Source organism: Passer montanus, unplaced genomic scaffold (assembly GCF_014805655.1).
Source record: "Passer montanus isolate IOZ18808 unplaced genomic scaffold, ASM1480565v1 scaffold14, whole genome shotgun sequence".
Classification (NCBI taxonomy): Eukaryota; Metazoa; Chordata; class Aves; order Passeriformes; family Passeridae; genus Passer; species Passer montanus.
The window spans coordinates 1,670,528-1,695,741 of record NW_024360941.1 but is presented as its reverse complement, the minus strand read 5'-3'; the positions used below and the strand labels follow the sequence as shown (position 1 = coordinate 1,695,741).

General features: G+C 43.9%; 2 protein-coding genes across 6 annotated transcripts; both read right to left on the bottom strand.

The window, feature by feature from the left end:
• Positions 1 to 735: 735 nt before the first annotated feature.
• Positions 736 to 6,550, bottom strand: LOC120497937 (toll-like receptor 2 type-2). Its single transcript, XM_039700084.1, has 2 exons — positions 6,166 to 6,550; positions 736 to 2,627 (listed from the first exon to the last, which is right to left on the bottom strand). Exons 1-2 carry the CDS (start codon positions 6,216 to 6,218, stop codon positions 779 to 781), a joined length of 1,902 nt encoding a protein of 633 aa, XP_039556018.1. The 5' UTR covers positions 6,219 to 6,550; the 3' UTR covers positions 736 to 778.
• A 951-nt stretch (positions 6,551 to 7,501) lies between these two features.
• On the bottom strand, positions 7,502 to 23,520 carry LOC120497936 (toll-like receptor 2 type-1). 5 transcript variants are annotated; one of them, XM_039700079.1, is made up of 5 exons: positions 23,413 to 23,507; positions 15,352 to 15,450; positions 14,929 to 15,212; positions 12,183 to 12,252; positions 7,502 to 10,244 (listed from the first exon to the last, which is right to left on the bottom strand). In XM_039700079.1, exons 4-5 carry the CDS (start codon positions 12,194 to 12,196, stop codon positions 7,868 to 7,870), a joined length of 2,391 nt encoding a protein of 796 aa, XP_039556013.1. In that variant the 5' UTR covers positions 12,197 to 12,252; positions 14,929 to 15,212; positions 15,352 to 15,450; positions 23,413 to 23,507; the 3' UTR covers positions 7,502 to 7,867. The 5 variants fall into 5 exon arrangements, with proteins under 5 accessions (XP_039556013.1, XP_039556015.1, XP_039556016.1 ...); XM_039700081.1 differs by lacking the exon at positions 15,352 to 15,450 and having other exon boundaries at positions 23,413 to 23,520; XM_039700082.1 differs by lacking the exons at positions 14,929 to 15,212; positions 15,352 to 15,450; positions 23,413 to 23,507 and adding an exon at positions 12,412 to 12,650.
• Positions 23,521 to 25,214: the final 1,694 nt, after the last annotated feature.

Genomic DNA, 25,214 nt, shown 5'->3' with positions numbered 1-25,214 from the left:
TAGCTACTCCTGTTTAACCTCAGAAGGCAGCTCAGCACCACACATCCACTCTCTAACTCTCCCCCCAGTGGAACAGAGGAGAAAATCTGAAGGGTAGAAGTGAGAAAGCCTGGGAGTTCAGATTAGGGTAGTTCAACAGGTAAAGTAAAAGCTGTGGTCACAAGCAAAGCAGAAGAAATAATTAATTTACTACTTTCCATCAACAGGCAAATGTTTAGCTATTGTCATGAAAGCAGGACTCCATGGCACAGAACTTTTACTTGGGAAGGCAAATATGGTAACTCCAAATATCCTCCATTACTCTTTCTTTCCCACAACTTTTAGTGCTGATTTTCTTATCATGGGCCATGACATTATATATGGGACATCCTTTTGGTCAGCTGGGATCAGATGTCCTCACTGTGTCCCCCCCCCAAATTATGATGCATCCCCTACCTGCTCACTGGCAGGATGACATGAAAAACAGAAAACACCTTGATGCTGTGCAAGCATTGTTGAGCAATAAATATAAAGCCACTGTGTTATGGAGACTGTTTTGGGCACAAATACAAACCACAGCAGCACAGAGGAACTATGAAGAAAATTAATTCTCTTCCAGCCCAAACCTATACAACTATTCAGAATATGAGCTACAAAAAGTAGTTATCTCATAAGAAGTGTTAGAATTTGCAGTAGCGCAGCTTTCTGTTCTTGAGATGCAGATAAGTGATTGAACAAACAGGCAAGTGAAGTAAATACAGAGTAAATTCATTACATATTTATTTCTTAATGTCCCTGTCTAGGACCTTAGAGCTATTTTCAAATTAAACCAAAACATCTGCTGCTGGTCTTCTTCGAGAGGCCACTCCAGGTAGGTCTTTGTGTTCATGATCTTCCGCAGCTTGCAGAACCTCTTGGGAATTGCCTTGCTCTGGATGGGCTCCAGGAGGATGAGAATGGCCGCATCGTTGTTCTCATCAAAGAGGCGGAAATGCGAGAAGTCCAGCTCGTATTTGCACCACTCGCTCTGCACAAAGTGCTCGGACAGCACAAAGAGCGTTTTGCGGCTCTTCTCTATGGAGTCGATGATGTTGTCCACAATCCACTTCCCCGGCACAAAGTCCCGCTTGTGCAGGCAGAGCCGGAAGGGAGGGCAGGCCTGCTCCAGCTCCCGCACCATGGTGTCCTCCACCCACTCGGAGTCGTTCTCGCTGTAGGAGACAAAGGCGTCGTAGCAGACGTCCTTCGGCGGGGCGCGCTTGGGCTTCCGCTTGGCCTGCAGCCACGCCCACGTCATCCGCAGGTACCAGACCACGTGGTACTTGTAGCCGACGGCCACCAGCAGCAGGACGAGCAGGAACACCAGGACGCAGATCAACGACACCACCAGGGACCTGTGGCACTCCATCAGGGAGAGGCGCACGGAGCCAACCTGCGCCCCTCTCACCGCCAGCGGAGAGTCACACACGTACTTGTCCGGCCACCCCACCAGCACCTGGGCTAGCCCGGCCTCCTGGTGGATGAAGGAGAGGAACTCACAGGAGCAGATGAAGTTGTTGTCACTGGCATCCAGCAGCTCCATTCTCCTGAAGGACTCAAACTCCTCCTTGGAGAAACTGTTCAGCTTGTTTCTTCTGACGGACAAGGACACCAGGTTTGGAATGGGTGCGGCACCCGGCAGGGTCTTCAGCTGGTTCCTTGTGAGGTACAGCTCTTTCAGAAATGGCAGCTGCAGCCCAAACTCCTTCAGGTTGTTTCCACTGACATCCAAAACTTCTAGCGTTTGAGGAATGCAGGTTGTTACTTTAGGAATTTGAGTGCTGGACAGGTTTAAATATTTCAGCAGTTTTGGCCATTCACATGCATCTGGAATCTCACCAAAATTATTTAGGCTTATGTCTAAAACAATTAGGTTTCCTAGATGAGATAAGCTTTTACTTGTCATTTCTAAGTCATTCAGTGAATTCTGACTTAAATTTAGAGTTTGCAGTGATGGCCAAGCACCCTGACAGGCTGAATGTTGTAAACTCAGGTCTCCAAGTAAATTTGCACTAAGGTCAAGATATACTAACGACTGAAGATGTTGGGAAATTCTGCATGGTACCAAAAAAACCTTAGTGTTTTGAACTGTAACCCTTGTAAAAGGAGATAGTAGACCTTCCACAGCCTGAAGATCTGTAAACAAGTAAAATTCTTCTATAGATAATTTCTTTATTGTGAAAATTCTAAGTGTCTGTGATTTCTTTGCTTGAATTTCCATTTTCCACTGTCCAGTTCCCAAGAGTCTACAGTCTATCAGCTCCAGCTCCACTAACTTTGGCATGTCTTCTAAAATGCTGACAATCTCAGGCACGGTAGTATCTGTTAGTAAAGCCTGTCTAAAAGTAATTTTCTTTGCAAAAGATGAAGACATGACTCTCAATTCTTGCATTTCTGAAGCAATACTGAACGCTATTCTTCTCACTTCCAGCCAAGCAACAGAGTGCACAAGATCCCTAACGATTTCTGAGAATGTATTAATACTTCTTATATTTATGATCATGTGATTTATCTGCTTAATTGATTTCAAACTTCCCTGCTCATACTCACTGAGATTGCTACCGTCAATCCACAACTTGTGCAGAAGCTCAATGCCCTCATTATATTGCCTAAAATAGGAAACACAGTCAGAGCAAATATAAGAAGTGTAGCTTGCTTTGGAGAAGCTACATTTTGGATAAATCTAAAATATAAGTTTTACTGTTCTGACTTGTTGAAGGCACTGTTAAAATATTTGGTTTTGACACAGTTTAGAGTTGAAACAGATTCATTTATACTCTGATCCTCCTCCTTTGTAGTCAGTAGCCTTCATACTTCTCACCTCAGGTCTTTTTCTTCTGAATCTGTGAATATTATTTTGTATATTCATTTTTTTACCACAGGGAGTCTCCTGTACATGTTTCAAATCCTGGTTACATCAAGAATCTTACAGTAGATAGTAGCATTCAGGTTTAATACTTAGTTCAAGCATATGTCAATCTCTATTCTGACAATATGGAGAAAAAAAATGCATTTGTTTCCGTCCATTTTTAATTTTATCTGCTTTTTCCAACTCTGATGGTAAATGTCCTGTGAGCAGGGAAACAAACACTTGCCCGGATTACTCTCATGTTGCCATCAGTCTGATTCTTGCTAATGAAATTTAAGCTTGTAAAACTGACCATTGTTGCCTACTGCCTCAGCTCTTCCTTTTTACTGCCACATCCTTCTCCTCTGCCAATGTCTTTTTCTGTTTTGGGAACCTGCGGCAGAGAGAAGATTAGGCCAAGCCACACGGAAGAGCCAGGGGCTCAGATCCAATCAGCTGACTGGACTAGATAGCTTTTTCCAGCCCCACAGCCTGTTTCTGGTCTTCTGGACTGAAATTATTCAAGAGAAGCCACACAAATGTGGATCCTGTGTCACTCCACTTTCACAGTTTTCATAATGATGATTTGGCATGGCTTTTTTTTTTTTTTTAACAGAGCTTCCTGCAATAGCCAGCTTGTCTTTACTCGCAAGAGGATGCCTTTAGTTCCTCTATCCTTCTGAGGAGCTGGAAAAATAATTTTTGAAGCCTAAGAGAGGTCTATTCCCTTTAAAATCTTCATTGCGTATTGAAATATAACCTTTCTTGACAAGGACCAAAGATAATTTTTAAAATGCAATTTTCCCCAGCATGCCACAAAAACCACTTACCTCAGTAGGTATCTTACTGAGGTGGAAAGAGCAAGCAATCCTCAAAGAGGACAATCAATGAGTTCACAAAATCATTGTGGGCTCTCTATCAGGTTAATCAGGTTAGATTGGCTCCTTGAGAACTGCTTTCTCCCTCAGTCATCCCACTGAGATTCTATGCAGATGATCTACTCTGAATTAATATTCTAATTTGTTTTACAGTAGCTGACCCATGTATACAAGTTAATACAGAGAAGTCCCTCCCTTCCAGCTGCATTCTTTTTAGTCCTAACTGCTTAAAATTAACCAGAAGAGGCAAAATTGACTGAGATGGTTTGGGCTATGGGGAGGGGAGGAAAAGTTATGGATAATTTTTTCAGTCATTCCACCTCTTCCCACCTGCAGGACTATAAACATTTTGACCCCTTGTGTTACTTTCCTTTTATCTCTGTCTGGCTCTGATGTAGAGCTTTGGATTTTGAAGGACAAGGTTCTCTTCCCTGTCTTTAGATGCCCACAGCTGAACTGGTCATCCACCGTGTCCTCCAAAGTCAATGGAGATAAAGAACATCTTTTAGGAGCAATTAACATAGTATGTCTTGGACACCCAGATTAAGATGTGATGACTCTGAGATAAACTATCCCATTGCCTTAAAATGGGGTATCACAGTTTAGATTTCTAGATATTTGTCCCCATGAATCCCAAACAAAAAGTCATGGTCTGTAGTTAGACTCATCTGCTGTCCAGATGAGGGAGGCTCTTTTGCAGGGCTTTTTGGTCTCCCAAGGGTAACTGGATAATGCAAGGCTGTAGGCTAAAGGAGTAAACCTAGGAGTGGCATGAGTTCCACCAGCAACAGATTTAGTGGTATTTTTACAGTTGTCATCCAAATACTTACTTTTGGAAAATGCAGCAACCAGGCAACCTGATCAGTCAAAAGCTGTCTACAGGCAGGTTATTTATAGGTGGAAAATTGGCAGCACACAAGGGAACTGGGCAGGTACTGCACAGGAAATACCAGCAGAGCCTAATGGCTCTCCACCTTACCAGTCTGAAACCATCCAGGTACTGCAGGACTGAACTGCATTTGGTGATTCAGGATGCTGACTTTCCAATGTTTTTGCTCATCTGTAATCTGAACAGACACTCAGAGGAATTCCATTCCTACCCTCATTCACTTTCAGCCATTCTCTTCCCCTTCTGATTCCTGCCTAATGATTCTGCTTGAGACCCTGACTTACAAGGTCATTTCAGGCCCCCGCACATGCACTCAAACATACAGCCCCAGTCCATGATATCATTGCCCTATCAAGAAATCACTTCTCCCTGTTGTGCTGGGAATTAAAAAGCCACAGTAAGAAAATTAAACTGAAATGCAACTAAAAATACATAAACTTGCACAGATGCCCTTATACCATAAGGTGCTGTAATGAACCAGGCATTCAAAATGTTTCTGAGTTATGGAAAAAGGGTCCAAGCCATCAGACATGCTCAACCTTATTTTCCCTGGCCCACATGAGAAGTATTTGAGGAAATACATACGTACTCTTAAACAAAACCATGACTGACAACAGAACGAGGTTCTAGAAACACTCACAAATGGGGAAGGTTAATGTAAGACCTAAAACAAAGCGTGCCAATGGTGTGCAAATTGATTCTAGCTTGGGGAGCACTACCCAGCTACATGTGGGCTGGTAAATTTGAGCAGTGCTGTGGAGCCTGCAGAGGGAGAGCCCCTGGGTGGTGAAGAGGCCAAACCACAAGCAGACTGGGGAAGGCTGCTGCTGTCCACCTGGCAGTGTGTGGGTTAGGCACGTCCTAGTTCTCAGCCCCCAGCACTGCCCTAACAGCACGTCTGCACAGCCACACACCCCCACGCACACGGCCATGCCTCTGCTTGTTTCCCACACAGAAGATGTGCAGCAGGTCAGAGTTAGATGAGGAGGCAGCTGATGTCCCAAGGCCACTGTTCAGTGAACTCTTTCCTGGTTGAATTCCTGAAACCAAAGTACCCCACCTTGACTCCCAGCCTTCCCTGGGCAGCTGGTATCAACACCCAGGTGGGACAACATAGAAATAGGACAAATAGGACAAGGCACCCTCCCCCAAGGAAACTGAGCAAATACGGCACAGTCTGACCCAATTTGTCTCTTTTTCATTTGCTGCTTTCCTCTCTCCCATTTCCCAGAGGACATTGGTCTCATCAGCATGTCACATGTCTAGGAGAACCTTCCTTTGCCTGCCATGCATCCCTGCCAGATGCCTGGGATTGCACCTTCCTGCTCTGCTTTTGCTAGCAGCCAGAAATCCCTCCCCACCCCACACTCCTGCTCAGCAGCCCTGAGCACTGTGAATCCCCCTTGCAGAGGAGGATTGGTGGCAGAGATCAGGTTACCTCTTCCCAGGGCTCCCTGTTTGCTTCTTGCTCTGGCATTGCAACTCCACTGTCTTTTCCTGCATGTCCAGCCTTCGCCTACCTGAAAACTCACCTGAGTGCTGAAAAGATTCCCAGAGGTGCCACCTGCAGCTCCAGTGCCTGCATGCCAGTTAACTTATGCTGTGTTTGTCTCTCTCTTGATGATCACTCTGGCCAGCTTCCTCTCAGGCTGCTGTTCCGTTTCCACTTCACCTCTCAACCTCGACAACATAAGCAGGGGAATTCCCACCTGGGTGACCTGATTGGCATAAGAGCAGTTACACTATCAGTCCTTTTAAATGAGCCAACACACAAAAGTCTGGGTCTGTGGTAAGAGTGTACTGTGTGCAAACTAAGGCTTCTCCCACATCTCTCTTTGACCCTCTCTTTGTAATGACTGGCAAGATTTATTTCCCTTCTTTACCTCTAGGCATACATTTCTCCTAATTTGTTTTATCAGCACTCAGTGTTTGTTCTTGGATGATTCACTCATCAAATACCTGGAGTTCAGCCTTGATTAAACCATGAGCTCTGTTTCTCCATGAGAGTTAACAGAAAAATTGCTTCATAGCAGACTTTGTAGCCCCGGAGATAACATTGTAATAGGAAAACAGAACTGAAAGTGGTGTTTGCAGGCTCCACCTACAGAAATTATCTCATGTAGACACATGTACACATACACACACAGGAGTGTGAATAGATACACATTTATGAAAGCACACACAAACATGAAGATATATAAATATAGCAACAGAAAATATACACAAGTTTTGCTATTTTTCAAATACTTAGCCCATACACCAAGGCATTTCACGACAAAATAATTGCATGTCTAAAATTTAATCAAGATCTAGACTTTCCTGTACTTAAACTCCAGCAAAACAACCAAAGGGGAACACGAAAATGTTGAGTTAGAGAAACCACACCTAACTTAATCCCCTCAGAGAAAATTTCAGGTTCCCATAAGAAACTCTAAAACACAAGAAATCCAAGCACTCATTGTGGGACTACCTTAATGTAAACATCTGTATACACCTGCTTGTCTAGACTCCCTTTGTTATCAGTGGAGGGCAATACGGTAATTCTAGGAGATAACCTCACACTGAAGTAGAGAGATGAGTTGCCTCTTATCCCTTTGATTTTCTTCACTGACTACAAAGGAAGGTAACTAGAGCTGTCAGACTTGCATGGCCCAGTGATTACATAAAAATGCTCTGCAAAGTAGAAGAGCAAAACATAAAACTGAGCCAGTCTGCAACACCATCTAACCCATACATTAGAAACACAGTCTCACACCCAAAAATAGAAGGCTTCAGCTATTTCTGCGGGTAGGTAGAAAGGAAAGTGGTGGTGATCATGAAGAGAAAAAAAAACATTCCCAGGGAAAAATGGACACAGGGAAATATTAATTGAAGCCAAAGGCTTTTAATTTCATTTGAAAATTACAATGGCAATGTTAGAGACCAGCTGGGGATAGTGGTAACAGGAGTTTAAAAGTACAGAAATACCCCGTGCTCAGCAAAATCTACTTAAAAAAGTATATGAAGTGGTTTCTAAATATCATAGTTATTGGCAGGGACTTTTAAATACTAGAGCATCAAATCACTGGATAGCCTAAAACAAGACTTTTCCAGTTGGTAAAATGACAATTATCTCTATATTTGAAAAAAGCCAGTTGCAGTTACAAAGAAAAATAAGAAAAAATATTCTTAGCAGCAAGAAACAGTGATATACAGCCTTTTGTGGAAACACATTGAAATAGGGCATGCTGACTTCTATGACTTCAAGGCACCTTTCAAGTTTTCCCAAAACACCTTCTGCTGCTCTTCACCAGCAGGCCACTCCAGGTAGGTCTTTGTGTTCATGATCTTCCGCAGCTTGCAGAACCTCTTGGGAATTGCCTTGCTCTGGATGGGCTCCAGGAGGATGAGAATGGCCGCATCGTTGTTCTCATCAAAGAGGCGGAAATGCGAGAAGTCCAGCTCGTATTTGCACCACTCGCTCTGCACAAAGTGCTCGGACAGCACAAAGAGCGTTTTGCGGCTCTTCTCTATGGAGTCGATGATGTTGTCCACAATCCACTTCCCCGGCACAAAGTCCCGCTTGTGCAGGCAGAGCCGGAAGGGAGGGCAGGCCTGCTCCAGCTCCCGCACCATGGTGTCCTCCACCCACTCGGAGTCGTTCTCGCTGTAGGAGACAAAGGCGTCGTAGCAGACGTCCTTCGGCGGGGCGCGCTTGGGCTTCCGCTTGGCCTGCAGCCACGCCCACGTCATCCGCAGGTACCAGACCACGTGGTACTTGTAGCCGACGGCCACCAGCAGCAGGACGAGCAGGAACACCAGGACGCAGATCAACGACACCACCAGGGACCTGTGGCACTCCATCAGGGAGAGGCGCACGGAGCCAACCTGCGCCCCTCTCACCGCCAGCGGAGAGTCACACACGTACTTGTCCGGCCACCCCACCAGCACCTGGGCTAGCCCGGCCTCCTGGTGGATGAAGGAGAGGAACTCACAGGAGCAGATGAAGTTGTTGTCACTGGCATCCAGCAGCTCCATTCTCCTGAAGGACTCAAACTCCTCCTTGGAGAAACTGTTCAGCTTGTTTCTTCTGACGGACAAGGACACCAGGTTTGGAATGGGTGCGGCACCCGGCAGGGTCTTCAGCTGGTTCCTTGTGAGGTACAGCTCTTTCAGAAATGGCAGCTGCAGCCCAAACTCCTTCAGGTTGTTTCCACTGACATCCAAAACTTCTAGCGTTTGAGGAATGCAGGTTGTTACTTTAGGAATTTGAGTGCTGGACAGGTTTAAATATTTCAGCAGTTTTGGCCATTCACATGCATCTGGAATCTCACCAAAATTATTTAGGCTAATGTCAAGATTATTCAATTTGGGTAGACGAGATATATAATTTGCAGTCAGTTCCAGGGATTTTAGAGAGTTCTGACTTAGATTTAAAGTTTGCAGTGAAGGCCAGGAACGTTCACAGATTGTCTCATTTAAACGGTTATTTACAAGCAAATTATCATGGAAGTCCAGATACACAAGTGATGAAAAATTTCTTGCAAGGTTGCATGGTACCATGAAAACATTAGAGCTTGCGATAGTGAGTCTTTTTAGTTTGTTTATTTGTGACTCCATACCTTCCAGGTCAAAAAACAAATGAAAATTCTGTATCACTAACTTTATTACTGTTACTGATTCTACAAAACTTGGCCCACTCCTTGCAATTTCGTTAGTGTTCCATATTCCCCTCCCCTCAAGCACACAATTGATTGCCTCTAACTCTTTTAAAGAGGTGATTTCCTTCAATGACACTATTGCATGGCTAATAGTTTCATCTGTGAAGAAAGCTTCTTTAAACGTAAGTTTTTGCATCCTAAAACGACGTGTAGAATTCAGCACCAAGCTTTTTGGTAATTTGATTTCTGTCACTTCCAGCCAAGTGACAGAGTCCAGAAGATCCCTAACAAGTTCTGAGAATATATTACTATTTCTTAGGTTTATGATCATGTGATTTATCTGCTTAATTGATTTCAAACTTCCCTGCTCATACTCACTGAGATTGCTACCGTCAATCCACAACTTGTGCAGAAGCTCAATGCCCTCAAAGTTCTCTTGCCTTATCACAGAGAACTGAGCGTTGCCCAGGTGGAGAGAGCTCAGGTTCCTCAGGCTAGAAAAGGGGGAGCCCTGCCCCAGATCTCTGTAGGAATTGCCTTGAAGATAGAGGTGCTGCAGTGAAAAAAGGTGCCCAAACCACACAGGGGACAAGTGAGCCAAGCTGTTATTGGATAAGTCCAAGATCTCCAGTTTTGCCAGGGACTGAAACGAGTCTTCATCTATGGAGCTGATTTGGTTGGACTGCAGCAGCAGAACTCTCAGGTTCACAGCCTGCTGCAGGTCCTGGGATTGGATGCGCTTTATCCTGTTGTGGGTCAGGTTTAACACTGTCATTGTGGCCGTGAGCCCAGGGGGAATGAATTCCAAGCCCATGGAGAAGCAGTTGCAAAGCTGACTGGCATCGCATGAAGGACAAGCTTGCTTCAGGGCTTGCTGCTTGGAGAGGCTTGCAGCTAAGACCATGCAGATGGCCAACACTTGCCAGGTGTGTGTAGTTCTTGATTTGTGTTTTGCTTGGATGGACATTTTACTGTAGGAAACAAAAGAAAGAAAGTGAAGGTAGGGTCAAATTTTAATTTCAAGCAGCCCTGAAAACTCTTGAAATCCTGCACCATTTTTTTAGTAATCTCAGATTAATTTTTTTTAAATGTTATCCTGTGATGTCCGTCTTCCTCTCCTACTTGACCTTCTCAGCCCTGCAACCATGGTGTGTTGCTCATCCCTGGAGTACAGCCATATCACTTGTCAAGAGCCATAAAGGACACGTCTTAGTATCCTGCTTTTCTATAGGCACATGTGAGAGCTATGGTCCTCACCTCTTTCATCTCTCACATTATGCTCCCTCTCAGCAAAGAAGCTACAGCTGGATGTTTCAGCTCCAAATAGGGGAAGATGGTTAGATCATCAATTTTCTGAATGAGGGGATGATCAGTAGTCTGAATGAGTGCACACTCAGTTTGCATACAACACCAATTTGGGTGGGAGTGTAGATCCGTTGTAGGGTAATGAGGCTCTACAGGGGGATCTGGATTGGATGGATCCATGGCATGAAGGCAATTGCATGAGACTCAACAGAATGAAGTACCATGTGCTGCACTTCAGTCACAACAAACCCATGCAGCACTAAATGCTGGGGTCAGAGTGGCTGGGAAGCTGCCCAGCAGAAAAGGATCTGGAGTCACTGGTCAACAGGCAGCTGAATATGAGCCAGTATATGTTCAGGTGGCCAAGAAGGCCAATGGCATCCTGTCCTGTATCAGAAATAGTGTGACTAACAGGACCAGGGCAGTGACTGTCCCCATGTACTCAGCACTGGTGAAGTTACACCTCAAATACTGTGTTCAGTTTTGGGCCTCTCACTTCAAGAAGGACATTGAGGTACTGTGCAGAGCAGAGCAACGGAGCTGGGGAAGAGTCTAGACTGCAAGTCTTAAGAGAATCAGCTGTGGGAGCTATAGTTGTTTAGCCTGGGTGTAGCAGGCACAAGGCCTGCACGGCCTCCTTGGCGGTCAGAAGCCTGCCCCACGGGCACCATACCTGGGGAAAAAGGAGGCTCAGAAGGGACTTTATCACTCTCTACAACTGCCTGAAATGAGTCTGTAGTCAGTGCTGGTCAGTGTAGTGAGTGGGGGTCAGTCTCTCCTCCCAGGTAACAAGCAATAGGAAAAGAAGAAACAGCTTCAAGTTGCACCAAGGGAAGCTTAGACTGGATATTAGGGGAAAAACAATCACAGAAAGGGCAATCAAGCACTGGCACAGACTGCCCAGGGAAGTGGTATAGTCACCATCCCTGGAGGTATTTAAGAGACATGCAGACATGGTGCTTAGAGACAGTTTAATGGTAGGCTTGGCAGTATTTCATTAATGGTTTGACTCTTAAGGGTCCTAAGGGTCTTTTTAAACCAAAGTGATTTTTTGATTCCATGATTACAAACACTTACAGCCCGTGCAGCGTCAGCCTGCCTATTCTGTATGGTTACATGGCAGGCAGAAGCCCAAATAGAGCCTGCTCTCCCTCTCAGCCCTTCCAGTGGGCTGAGGTTTCCAACACCACAAACTTTCCCGGAAGAGATTTGGGGAAAGATTTGGGAGATTTAGACTCCCCTGCATGGAGTCTAACCAGCCTTAGGACTTCTAAAAGCAGAGCTGTTGCCACACCCTTTTGCACACTGTGTAAGCAATTCACATTCTTTACTGGAAAGGCAGAACAACCTGATATGAAATGAAGCCTATCAGGCTTTTCTGTAAAACCACACCAGTAATAGATGGGATATGGATGTTACTGTCACCCTATAAACAAATAAACAATGGATGTAATTAGAACAATAGTGATTTTAATGTAAAGAAGGGCTGTATTTCCTGCCAGAAGTGCCAAAGAACACTTCACCAAGTCTGAACCGCAAATAGTTCTAGCAGTGCAGGTGAACACTACCCATAAACCCTGAATAAGCAGAAGTTAAGTACTTACCTTGTGTACTGCATGCTGTGTTTCAGTCTCCTCGTGTGCTGGTCAAGGCATCTGAATGGTCACCTCATACCTGCGAACACAACAAAAGCTGGAAATTTTTGGCAAGTCTGATGAGGTGACAGTCCCAAAGTGAGAAAATATTTCGGCCTCAAAATATTGTTCTCTTCAAACAAAACTTCATGTTCCCAGTTTCCCAGTGTCCTTTGACTACGCAGCCAGTGAATCATACCAGTTTGCATATTTTCTCTCTAGTGGTGGCTCCCCTGAGGAAACCATGGCTTCCGAAGAGCCCAGGATTGTCCAGCACATATGGCTCACCGTTCAAACTCACATTTCAATCAATTCTACCATTGCTGCTGGCTGGGAACACCAAAAATGAGAACAAATTGTAGTTGAAAGCTCTTCTTTGAAAGATAAAATTTAGTGAGGGTCTCTTCTTTTTGTCAGTCAACTCCCTTTGGCTGATGCAACCATTTTGCGCAAGTCATTCTTTCACAATCACTTCCTCCACTATTAAGTGCAGAAATAGTTCCCAGGCAGAGCTGCATTAACCTCCCTGTACCTCTACTTTCAACACTTTTTGGCTGGTAGGCACTGGAGTTATTCACTGTGCTGAGAAACAGAACATCTCAGCACAACTAACTTTTGTGAGTTCCGTAAAATATTATCAATATATAGAGTGATGCATGTATTAAATGTTAAAGTCAAATAGTTCAGTCAAGGAAAGTACTATAGAAACACTCAGCATCCTTTAATTTCCTAGGACATTACAGTCATATGTTGTCAACAGAAAATGAGCAAGAAGAGGAACGATATTCTGTCTGAAGCACAAGACACAGTCTGAAGCAAAGTATCTTTCTGTAAACATCAAAGGCAATTTTGAGAGAGGAGGTTAGATGGCATTCATTTTAACCTGACTGAAGTAATACATGGTTGGTCAAGTAGCCAAGTATGGTGTTTGCGTAAAGGGGCAGGGAGTCGTCCTACCAGCTCTGAAAGGCAAGTCCATTAAATTCAAACACCAACATTCCTATTGCAGTTACCATTTCTTTTCTGTGTTCAGAAATTGTCACATTTTGCTGCCCTCTTGCACCAAGAAGTACCTGCCTGAGAGCAGACAGACAGACTGATTCCTGCCACTTGTCAGAGGGCCCACAGCAACATCTGTGTGACCAAGGGTGGCAAAGCCCACAGGGAGCCCAAATGCACCTCATCGCAACCTTCAGTCCCACTGCAGTGACATTAGCATTGCACATTAGGTTAATAGAAAAATAAATTGGAAGTCTGAGATACCCTTGTGTTTTCTGTCTACTACAGAGGATAGCTGATAAGCATAACATTGTAAAATAGAGGCAAAGCAGATGTGGGGCAGAGAGGAGAAGGGAAAGAGTCTTTTAGTGAAAGATGTCATCAACTTCCCCAAAGCCACCTCTTCCCTCTAGAAGCTAGAATGGTTCTTGCTCTTCAATAAGGAAGATTTCTGTTTTCAAAATATTAACTCTGGGTTCAATGAGACTTGTTACTGTATATTTTTTGTCTACAAAACTGCACCTCTCTGATACAGCAAAAAATTTTAGTTAATTTGAGAAGAGTTTTGGAGAAGAAAACCATGTACATAATTGAGTGTGAAATGGGCACACAGTTCTATCTGTTACAGCTTCATCACTACACATTTGTGGAGAATTGAGATATGCACCAGCTGTTTTTTCAGAAGCCACTTTCTCCTAACATCCAGGCTCAGCCACAGATGGATCTCCTCTGGGCCAGGTTAAAAAGAGGACTGGTGTGACTATGCCACAGTTCACATACCAAACAGTCCATTTCAGCAAGCTGCTTAAAATGCCAATAAATGTGGGCAATTGTCAGGGTTTATCACATTATCCAGACTCAGGAAGGTTTGAGGATGTGCAAAAATGCTCTCCACAAGCTGCCCCACACACACAGACGAGGTACCAGCCACCTGCCTCCCAGAGCATTAGCTTTCAAATTGAGGTGCAGCATGGCTCAAAACAACTTCTTTTGAAACCAAAGACTCTAAAGTAGGAGAAAGCTGTTCTCTTTTAAGACGGGAATACTCTTCAACTGCTTTTTCTCCAGAGTAATGCATGTTTAGCATTGAACAAAGATGCACCTTGTAGGTGCTTTCTCTCCTCTTCCAAGTTTAAGCTATGATTAACCTTCCTCTTTAATATACTGTTTAAAACAAGTTGCATACCTCCACCTACACTACGTTTTCCTAAGAGAAGCACATGGCTCTGCAACAAAGCTGTGCTTTTACAACTGCAGATGTTCCAAGCAGAGACACTGCACGAGCCTTTACCAGAAGTAGATGGGAATAAGACAGAGATGTGGTAACTATTTTTGAAGCTGTCTTGCTTTAAATGTTCCCGTTTATCCAACAGCAGCACAGGCAGTACTCAAACTGGGCATGATGCACTCTTTAAGCACTTCCCGTTCCCAGTCTCACACGGAAGGATCCTGCATTTCCCCCCCCCGCCCCCTTCCTCTCTTTCCTTCTCTATGTCGGTGTCCACATTGAGAGCTGCCTGTTGCTTTTCTGCTGAGAAAGGACAAGTGAGCAGTGCAGAAGGGACCTAACCCAGGTCCCAGATCCCTGCCTCAAACAAAAAGTAGAAGCAGTAGAAAAGGGAGGGAGGAACGAAACTATTAACCAGCCTGTGATGCAAGCAGAAAGTACACTTTCCAAATCTTTGTAAACAGCACAAAACTGCTTCCTCATACTTACCACTGGTAACCAGGATGTGCCAGTATGTCAGCTTGGCTGCAGCAGTGTGAGGCAGGCTGAACCTGGGATACTCTTACCCTAAATACCCCCAGAAAAGGATGGCAAGGAAAAGCCAAAAGTCAAATCTGTCCTTGCAGTCTTTGGAGCAGGAGGTATAATACTCATGTAATTGAAAGCAGAATGGCTTGGCATCCTTTCATGGTCCTGGGAATAGATTCTTTGCGTGCACTGCTGCTGCCTGTGCTTTAATCTGTCTTGCAGAGCTTCAGGTATTCGTCTTCAAGCTATAACAAAAAGGTACATGATAACGAAAAGTAAACCATTTTAACTTTGCTGTGTTTCCTATCAAGCCTACCCTGCCAGCTGCTCAATCCCCTGGTTAGATCATCAGACTGGAAGTTTAAATGCAAAGGACCCATTTACCTTTTTTTTCTTCTGGGCAATCCTTATCCTGCAGTCGTGGCAGAGCATGATAATGATATAACTGGTTAGTCATTCAGCAGCCAGCCTACAGCACTGCTTCTGCCAAGGAAGCAGAGTTGTGGATTTATTTTTGTCATATCCTTCCTGAAAGCTTTCAGTCAGAAAAACACAACACTGATTTTCTACCTCAACTGAGGAGCATCTTGCAGGGAAGCTTGCATGCTAAGACACCAAAGCTTATTTTAATGATATGGAAAGTTTTATTTTTCTAGAGTAGTTGTAATAGGATAACTCAACAAGAGAAAACATGTAATTTCTGCCAAAACTTCTCTGGTGAGTTCTTGACTCCCAAGGAAACTGCTTCAACAGAAAACAGCCTGCATGCAAGGCAAAGCTGGACAACATCGTTTCTTTCTTACCTTGCCCTTTAGGTACAGTGAAAAAACTTGTTTCTTACAGGAATACTAGGATATACATACCTAGTAAATACATCTTTTGCAGTAATACACAGTGGAAAAAAAGGCAAGTTTTGACACCCTATTCTGAAGACCACTCTGACAAACACACAAAATCCTGTTATCACCACAGAGATTTGTTACTCTAAGATGAGAGCTCTGAGACAACTCACATGGTACTGGGAGCTCAGAATTCAACCCAAATGTACTTGGGCAGGTAGGCTCCCAGCTTGCTGCTGCTGGGGATCCATCCCCTCAAAACAGACATATTCTGGAAATCATATTTTCTGCAATTTTCATAATGTTGATTGGTACAACATTATCAATGCACAAAGCTGGTCCTTAAGTTTTTTTAGAGGTCTTCAGGAAATACTTCTGTGTAGCTTTCTCAAGTACCACTCACACAGTGTTTTGAACTAACTTTTTTCTTTGATCTACATCTATCTTGCTCTTTTGTGTTGTTCAGTTTGCTTTGCTGTATTCTAGGCTGTTTGACCTAGAGGTCATCTAATACGGGCTGCCCAGAATGGTATTTGGACACCTAAGCCATATTTCCAGTTTTTAAAAGAGGTGCCATTCCTGTTTCCAAACAAAGATTTTGCAGGATTTTGGACAGAGCCACAAACATTTTTGGCTATGGGCTCCCAGCACAGGCTGCCATACCAGGGGGGCAGGGTTGGGAAAAGAGAGAAATGGGACCTCTTATGCTCACTGTTTGGACAGCTTCTGCTTCATTTCATCTCACCAGGAGAGAAAATACCCTGTCACAGCCCACCGGGTGCAAGTCATCACTGGCAGGCCATTGTGAGGAAGTTAGGGTTCAACATCCTGGCACCGGAACTTCCCATAAGGAGGAAAAAAAGTTTCACTCAGCTCCAAGTGAAAGCTCCTTCAAGAGAGGCTGGGCAAAGGGACATTCATGTTGGTGCATTCCAGTGTGGGAAGGTCCAGCAAACCTAGTCTTGCCTCATTCAGAGGAATGCATGGATGTATTTTGTGCTTATGCCTAACTAGTGCTAACAGGCTGAAAAAAATGTTTTCTTTTTCCTGTTTTATTTTGGGGTTTTTGTTTCTTGGAGTTTTTTTAATGGAAGGGAAACATTCCTGGGAATGGGACCAAGTCATTGCAGAAACAGAGTTTGTTTCCTGTATGGAGGTGGAAAGCACTTTACTGGGATGCAGAGATACATATTTAACTGCTTGTTATACAATAGGAAAAAAATTGTGTTTAACAGTTGGGCAAGAATCTGAGCAGGAAATGAAGCAGATCATTATCATGTACCATAAAAATATCAAGATTTTTGTATTTGTTCCAAAAAAGATAATGCCAGGATGTATTTTGCACAGGTAGTTCAGGCTTTGCATTCAGCTGCTGACTCCCCCAGTATGTGATGCCATTAAATATTTTAGACATGACAATGGATTTCAGAAAGAGAAAACTAGGCAATCCCAAATCTTTTTTTCTCAGCTATTCAAGACATTCAGAAGTTGTTTCTTCAGTCTATCTACTTTTCTGGTTTTATAGCCCATCAGTATGCCACATTTCTTAAAAATACGAAAATATCTAAGGTACTACTTCCTAGGGTTTTTCACTCACTGGAAAAACAACATGTTTTGTGAGTCTCTTGCAGGGATTGTTTCTATTGCCTTCTTTTGCAATTGTATAATTTTTAAACAAACTTTTTAGAAGCTTGACTTCAACTGAGTTGTAAACACGCATGAAAGCATAATTTTTACTGAAAATAAAAAACCTGATCATAAAAAGATGTCAGCAAGTATTTTAAATGTGTATGTGGTTTCTGATAGGGCCACCAAACCATCTTCAAATAATAAGTTATTTCCAATATTGGACCATTCTCTGACTTTCTGAATTTGAACATGATTGAAAACAGTCCAAGCTGATTTTCAAGCACACACTTAGCTATTTTAATCATTCCTCCTAAATTATCCTCAGATTGCATTTCTTGCTCTTCTGTAAGTTTTCTTGACTGTAACAGTACCAGCTTAGTAATGACAGATTCAGAAAAGACCATGTAACTTGTGCATGTGCTGCCAGATGCCTTTTTGTCTTTATTACAGTATCTACAGAAGAAACACACACCATACCAGATGATCAACCTCGAAACCAAGGCTTTTTCTACTGCTGTGAAATACCTATATTTACAAACTTCGAGCTGAATGCCTCTCTAACATCCCACGTAAGTTACATGGATGTGCCAGGAAGAGCGTGGCAATGCTGTGCCAATGCAAGTGAGGGTTGTAGCAACGCCAAAAAGACTTGTGTAAATTTCAGTAAGTATGGAAAGCATAGTAACTCATGCTTTCAAGTAATTTGCTCTGCATTTCAGAGCTTTTGGACAGAAGAGTTGTCAAAGGAAGAGGAATCAGAGAAAATATAGGCAAAAAACCAGCAAACAACAACCAAATTCCATCTCCATAGCTGAAACTACATAGCTCCACAGCTAGATCTCCATAGCTACAAACTGCAGGACCAGAATAAGCTGACTGAGAGATAGCCACAAGGAATAGAATTTGTCTACCTTACATCTGCTTTACCATCGGAAAGAACCTCAAATTAGATGCACTCTCCTACCTTGTATCAATTCTGATTATAGTCCTTCAACACTTAACTCACCATGAAGTTTACACCCGTGGGCACAAGAAGACCTTTGTTTCTTTGGGTCTTATTATCCAATGTCTGCCCAACAGACTGGCCACCTGGTTTGTTTTCAGCTTACAACTTACACTAGTGTCAGCATAAATATTCTTTCCTATTTATAGAAATTATGTTACATTTACACTTCTTTCATGTGCTATTTTTATGACATCATTTAAAATTAATTTCCTGAATGTTCCATGATTAATAGTGTCAACAAATTTCTCTAAAATCTGTTCTTTGGAGTACTTTATTTCTCTGGGGTTCATTCCTTGATCACTTTGTTGCCAGCTCACATCTGGGACTGAAAAGCCAGGCAGAACACACTGAGATGGACAACCCTCTGTTGAGAGGCATCTTTCTTGTTGACATCTCTGGTGCCTCCATGTTTGCCTCTGGCAGTGTTCTGTCTGATATTTACAAGGCCTTCCAGCTGAACAGAATTTTTCAAGAGTCACTAACAAAAATGCAACAAGTAATGGGAGAAGGGATGGATAAAGTAAAGGTTGGCTGGACTCTTCTCCCCTACTGTTCAGTGGTCTAAATTTTTCTGTAAAAAAGTATTTCTCATACTTCTCATGATGAAGCACAGCCTGTGAATGAGTTTGGCTTGTTCCCTGTGTCTGCAGGTGGAGAAATCCTGCCTCCAGGCTGGGCAGCCCTTTCCTTTTCAGGGGGAACTCAGCAAGGAGCTGGCAAGCTGGTTCGCTGGACAAGAAATCTGTGAGCTCATTACTTCTCGCTGAGTAACAAGACAACATTGATACCAGAAACTCAGGGTGAGTCAGGTCTGCAACTGGATTAAGGGAGAAGGGAACGTTTCCATCCCTTTTGGCTCCTCATGTTGAAACAGTCTGCCATCTGTGAAGGACCTGCTTTGTGCTCCCCTCTGCTTTTTACTCCTTGCAGGAAGGCCCCAAATAAATGCCCCATCCCCCAGGAATGCTACCAATCATAAAATAATCCCTCTCCAGTTGCTCTCCCTAACTCTGCTGGCACAATGACGACTGAACACTCTGCCAGAGTTAACAAGCAGGCACATTAATCCCCCCTCTTGCTAGAGAGTCTTTCCAGACCTGCCTCAGCCTTCTGTCAGTTGCTGTGCACGGAGGCAGGCTTGTTCCAGGATGATTCCTTGCAGGCAGACTTGCAGGAGAATGCCAAGTGTGCACCTAATCTGAAATGACTGAAGCCCCTGGAGGCATGGCACCAGCTGTGCCGTGCGGCTGGCTCTTCCATTTGCAATTTTTCATTCCTGTGGTTTACTTTGGCTGCTCGTCTTTGGTAAACATTGTACAACACTGAAACCAGGAAATACCCAAAATAAACAAAGAAATGGACGATGATTAATAGGCCTTGCTTTGTCTTTCCAAGGATCTGCCTTACTCAGGCCAAATTCTTGCCATCCAAAGAGGAGTAAAACCTCCCTGGGAACCTCTCAGGAGTGAAGGACACCTCTAGCAGGAAAGAAGGAAGGAAGGAAGGGATGGAGAAGCTGCTGGTCTTGTGGAACTACACTAGGGCTGGCTCAGCAAGCCTTTGGAAATCACAGGCAGAACAAGAGCCTCGCCCAGTTGCCCTGGAGGCATGGGGAAATGGGAAGCTCACCACGGGGCTTCAGAGCTGGTTTGTCCTAAAATGCTTGCACTTCCCACTCCAGAGTTCAGCCAGGGGTTTTCCTTCCCTCCAACCTTTGCTTTTTCCTACGACTTGTGGTGTGCAAGAAAACAACCTTATAGATAAAGCCACACCTTTAGCAGTGCAGGTACTCTGCAATCAGATGAACTCTTAATGCATTTTAAAGGGAAAAATCAGACAGTGAACCTACTGAGGCACTGCAGGGCCGCCTGTCGAGGAGCAGGGCATGCTTGTTCCATCTCTTCCAGGGTAGAAAGTCAGAAGGGCAACAAGATCCTCTAATTCCCAGTCCCCACCTGTGGGGAAGCAGCTGAGAGCTGCGTCCCTACAATTGCATACATCCAATCTACCCTATACATTTGCAGGTAGCAGGACAAGGCTGCTCCTGCACACAGAGGGACTGGCTTTGCCTGGCTCTGGGAAACTGTGACCTTCTGTTCAAGAGGCCTGTGGCAGGAGGAAATCACTGAGATAAACTGTCATCACTGCTCCTTTTTCTGCAAATAGCAGGACAGTAAGGAAAGTCAGGGAAGATACACCATGAGTGCTCCAGTTCCATAGCAGAGTGAGGGGAATTTTTTTTAATGGGCTCCCTAAATCTGTGTAAATGCTGATACAGCTGAGACACAGAACAAAAGGAGGTGCTTCTTCTGGACAAGCTTTCTGAAGGAGGCAGGTGATTAGGAACAGGATTAAGCCTTGCAGAAAATGTGGGCGAAGAAGATATGAGTGAGCACAGAGTATCACTCTGACAGGATACTGTCAGAGATGGATGACACTGTCAGAGCACCAGCTCTGCTGAGACATCCTGAGCATACTCAGAAGCAGACACAGAAATCCAATAGGAATCATGGTATCCAAACTCCAGGGTGTCCAGATACCACTGTCAGCTGAATATGGGACATCCAAGAACTAAACGCTAAATGCTTATGTGTCTAAAGAGGCAACAGGATCTCAAATTTTGACCAAGTCTCTGTCTTGCTTGTGGTAGGACTGTTTTCTAATTATTAAAGCTCTATACAAATATCACTAACTGTGACTTACTGATATCTACTATAAGCTACACCTACCTAGAAAAAGAGAGCTGACATTCTTTCCTTGTCTTTTTGTTTCAGGAGATACATAAAGTCCAATGGGTAAGACGAAATTCAAGGAAAAAAAATCCCTGCTACAGGCTTTTTGCACAATTTTTTGAAGTGACATTGACATTCAGCTTCATATATAGAGCTTCTAGAAACTCAATTCCAGGCTGTTTTTGATGGGGAATGCAGGGGAAGGGTACCATTACCATATCCAGAGATTTCTCAAGTGTGCTTATATTTCCATCTCCACTGCCAAAAATACACTTTTCAATCAAGCTAAGTAAAAGGTTAGACTTTTTAAAAACAACCATTCACATAACACACAAACCAGGGAAACAAAAGAGAAGCCTATGTCTTGGGAAGGCAAGTTTCAGTAAGGTAAAAGGGGCCAAGAGTCCTGGCACACACTGCAGCATTTCCCTCCCCTGGCACAGGGTTTGGCTCTCAGAGCAGAGCAGCAAGGCACCAGAGAGAGACAGACTGTAAACCAGTGAGCAGTGTTTGCACAGAAAGCAGAGGCAGCTGTTGTGCAGACAAACTAATCAAAGTCATGATCTTGCACAAGGGCAAGTATTAGCTCAACTGTAACTCCACACAGTGTGAACTCCAAAAGGTTTATTCCAGCTTGTGACAAATGGCCTCCTCTGCCATCAGAATAGATTATACAACTGGAAAACAGTTTTCAGAATAAATTGTACAGCTGAGGCTAGTTTTTGGAGTTTGCAACAGCTGTCACACAGCATTTCCACCTGCTGCTAGGCACTGCTGCAGCTCCCGTGGGTTTAGTCATCTTTCTCATGATACATACAACCTGTGTGAGAGACTGTGCTGCAGTGCAGAGCCTGCCTGTGCAAATCTGTGTTGGGCGTGCTATGGTCTGTCTTCTGCCTGTATTTTGCTAGGAATTAATGCAGATACTCATGAGCAAGCAGACTGATCTAAACAGCAGTAGATGCTGACATACTCAGACACTTAAGGAGGCCTGGGAGGCTCCAGAGGCTTCCTACTCCTTCCTTTCAGGAAATGCTTCCTTACCAGGCTCTCTCTCAGATCCCAGACTTGCAGATTCTCTTAATACCTGCAGCATGTTTGAGGCAACACTGGGTCCACAGTAGTAGTAATAAAAATAATAATAAAAAAAAAAACAACCAGAGCAGTCATTAGGCATTATTCACTGCAGGAGTACAGGGGGAATTTGAAATTGGCAAATCAGTCCCATTACTGTAAAGATTCATTCAGTCTGTCATCTATTGGAACACATGGCTGTGTATGCCTGACAAGTGCTTTAAAGTTGTTATTTTGATCTTTGCTAAGATAAAGCTGTAATATTTTGTAGGCATTTGAGAACGTTAGTTACTGGACTAGTTAAAAACCACTTTACCACTTGGAATTGATGCCATCTGTTTCCTATTCTTATTCACAGAAATCAATACTTAGTTTTTTTGAGGACTTCTCTAACAAACTCTCTATATGAAATATGAGTGATGCTCTAGCCAAGACAGCTGAACTTCTGCTTGACAGGTTCACTGATGGGGCTGGTCAATTGATATAGGTCTACTCAGACAAGAGGAAGCAAGGAGAAGGACAGAACAAAGGCCATGTCCTTTAACTCATCCCTGAGATCAGCTCTAATGAAAGAATAATACTGTCTTGGTTAGATTTCAGGTTTCTCTATTACAGGAAATGGCACATGAGGTTCTTGCAACCAAAATCAAACCTACAGTTTACTGAGCATCTGTCATGTCAGCCATTCTGGAAGATGCACCCAGGCTTACATTTTACTAAGGAAACTAATTTAAAAAAAATTCATATTCACATAAGGATTGTGAAGCATTTGTATAAGTCATTATTTGGTCCTCAACTAATTATAATTTATCTGTACTTAAACAGAATTGTTATTAAAAATCTTTCAAGTAAATAGAAAGATTACTTTCTTAAAACAAATCCAGACAATCCCTCCAACACACACGCAGGTCATCTATAAAAGGCACAAAGATATCTCTCCTTAATGCCATTGTGAATTGAGGGCAATCAGAAGTTGCACATAGCTGTAGGATATCAAACTGGGTGATGAAGTTCAGCTACTACAACAGAAACAATCTTGCCTGTGAACTTCACTCAGAAGGCAGAAGTACTTACAGACAAGAAAAGCTTGTGTCACTGTGAGCTTAGCAAGCTGTCCACCCCAGGGCATTTCCATCAGGTCTTTGTGTCCCAGGTTTATACTTACCATCAGGGGCATCCCACCCTGCAAGCCACAGATGGCTCAGGCCAGGCCATGCCGAGCTGTCATGTTCCAGACTGCAATCAAAAGCAAAAGCAAAGTCTGCAAGCTGGGAGAGAGAGACCAGCTGCACTGTGTGATGTGTGAGTGGTGAAAGTGATAGCAAAGTGTCAGGAGAAATTGCTCAACCACATCTGTGCTCACCAGAGGGCTGGTGTGGGAAAATTAGACAGCTGAACCTCGATTAAGCAAAAGACACCTATGGTCTGACTTCTAGCAGCCCTGGAAAGTGCAGTGCATGCCAAGGACATGCAGATGGGAAAAACTGAAACTTGGTATGCTAAGTCATTTGGCAAATGCATGAACTGTACACAGTGCTACCAGGGAGAGTCTGAAATCAAACACAGTGAATGCCCCATGTCCTTAGCCAACAGGAGGACTGAAAGGTGCCTAATTGAAGGCTAATAACCAAACAAGGAAGACAATTCTGGGATTAAGCAGAGGCTTTTACAGAAGTAGGGCTGGCATCTCCTCTGGTTAAGAGCTGCTTGCTTGTCTGCAGAAGGACTGATCAACCTGCAGACAGCTCTGGAAAGAGCTGACAAATTTGAAACTGCCACTGAGCTCCAGAGGCCATTCACGCCACAGACTGCAGCTCGTGTGACTGACAAGTGTGGGGAAGTTGAGGAGGAGCAAGGGCTTCCCACTCTGGTTTGGAAACAGGGCAGCAATGAGGTCATTTTCCATTCCCTCACAAGTGCCATGAGCCCTGTCCAGGAGGTACCTGTGCCATCATGAGATGGGCTGGAGGCAGAATGAGCCAGCCTGCCTGCAAGCAGCTGGAGGAACACTGCTGGAATGCTGCCCTTCTCATATGAATGCAGCTGATAAGAGAGCAACAAGCTCCACTGTCTCACAGGTCTGAGGAAAGTGTAGGAATGGTGCAGCACTTCCTGACATTTCTGCAATCTTCCCTTATCATCTTCAACATCTGGATTGCACTGTTCAGCAGTGCAAATACCTGCACCACACTGCAAATCACCTTTCATCTAACAAGGCTGTGTTCAGTGAATGAAGTGAAATACTTTTCTCACTAAATCAGAACCAGCTATGGTAGCAGATTCTTGTAAGGCACTGTGCGCTGCTGCAGCACTCCAGCATTGCATGAGAAGGATGCATGAAAATTTCCAATTTTGAAATAGCCCTGCACTGTTATTGAATATTATTTCTAATACTGAAATAGCACTTGCTGATGCCCAGCCCAGGGAAGGCAGCCCACCTTCCATGTTATTGTCTCTGAGAGCTGGAGCATGGTCTAGGCATAGGCTCCCTACACATCTGTGCTAAAAAAGACATGTGAAAGCATTAGCTTCCTTTCACAAATTGTACATCCAGCCAAAATTAAAACCAAATGGCTCCTAGCAAAGGGAGCATTTGTCCAGAGTGGTTGGAGAAGAGGTCTAGGACAGCCTGTCAGCCCATGGGTACAGCAGTCATAACCCAGAGCATGGCAGGGACAGTCATGGGTATGATCTGCTGCCTTCTCGAAATCCCTGCACAAGAGCTGAATTTACTGAAGAGGATGGGGTCTTTTTGGTCACTCATGAGGTGACATTGTCCTTCCAAGAGACACATACACTTGCATTCAGCTGCAAGCCAAGCCTGGCTGCTGACAATTTAGCTGACAGTGACTAAATCACCAGTTCATGCTAGATGAGAAGCTAGTCCACAACAGCCAGAGAAGTTCATCTGGCACTAGTTTGTACATGGGGCAGGTCCTGCATTCCAAGCCAGCATGGTCCCTGTGT

What these genes read in the sequence shown, in the direction of transcription:
- LOC120497937 (XM_039700084.1), bottom strand. Translation starts at nt 6,218, where the DNA reads ATGCAGGCACTGGAGCTGCAGGTGGCACCTCTGGGAATCTTTTCAGCA. An exon ending in GGAATCTTTTCAGCACTCAG is followed by an intron (nt 2,628 to 6,165) that starts GTGAGTTTTCAG and finishes TTCCTATTTTAG; the next exon opens with GCAATATAATGAGGGCATTG.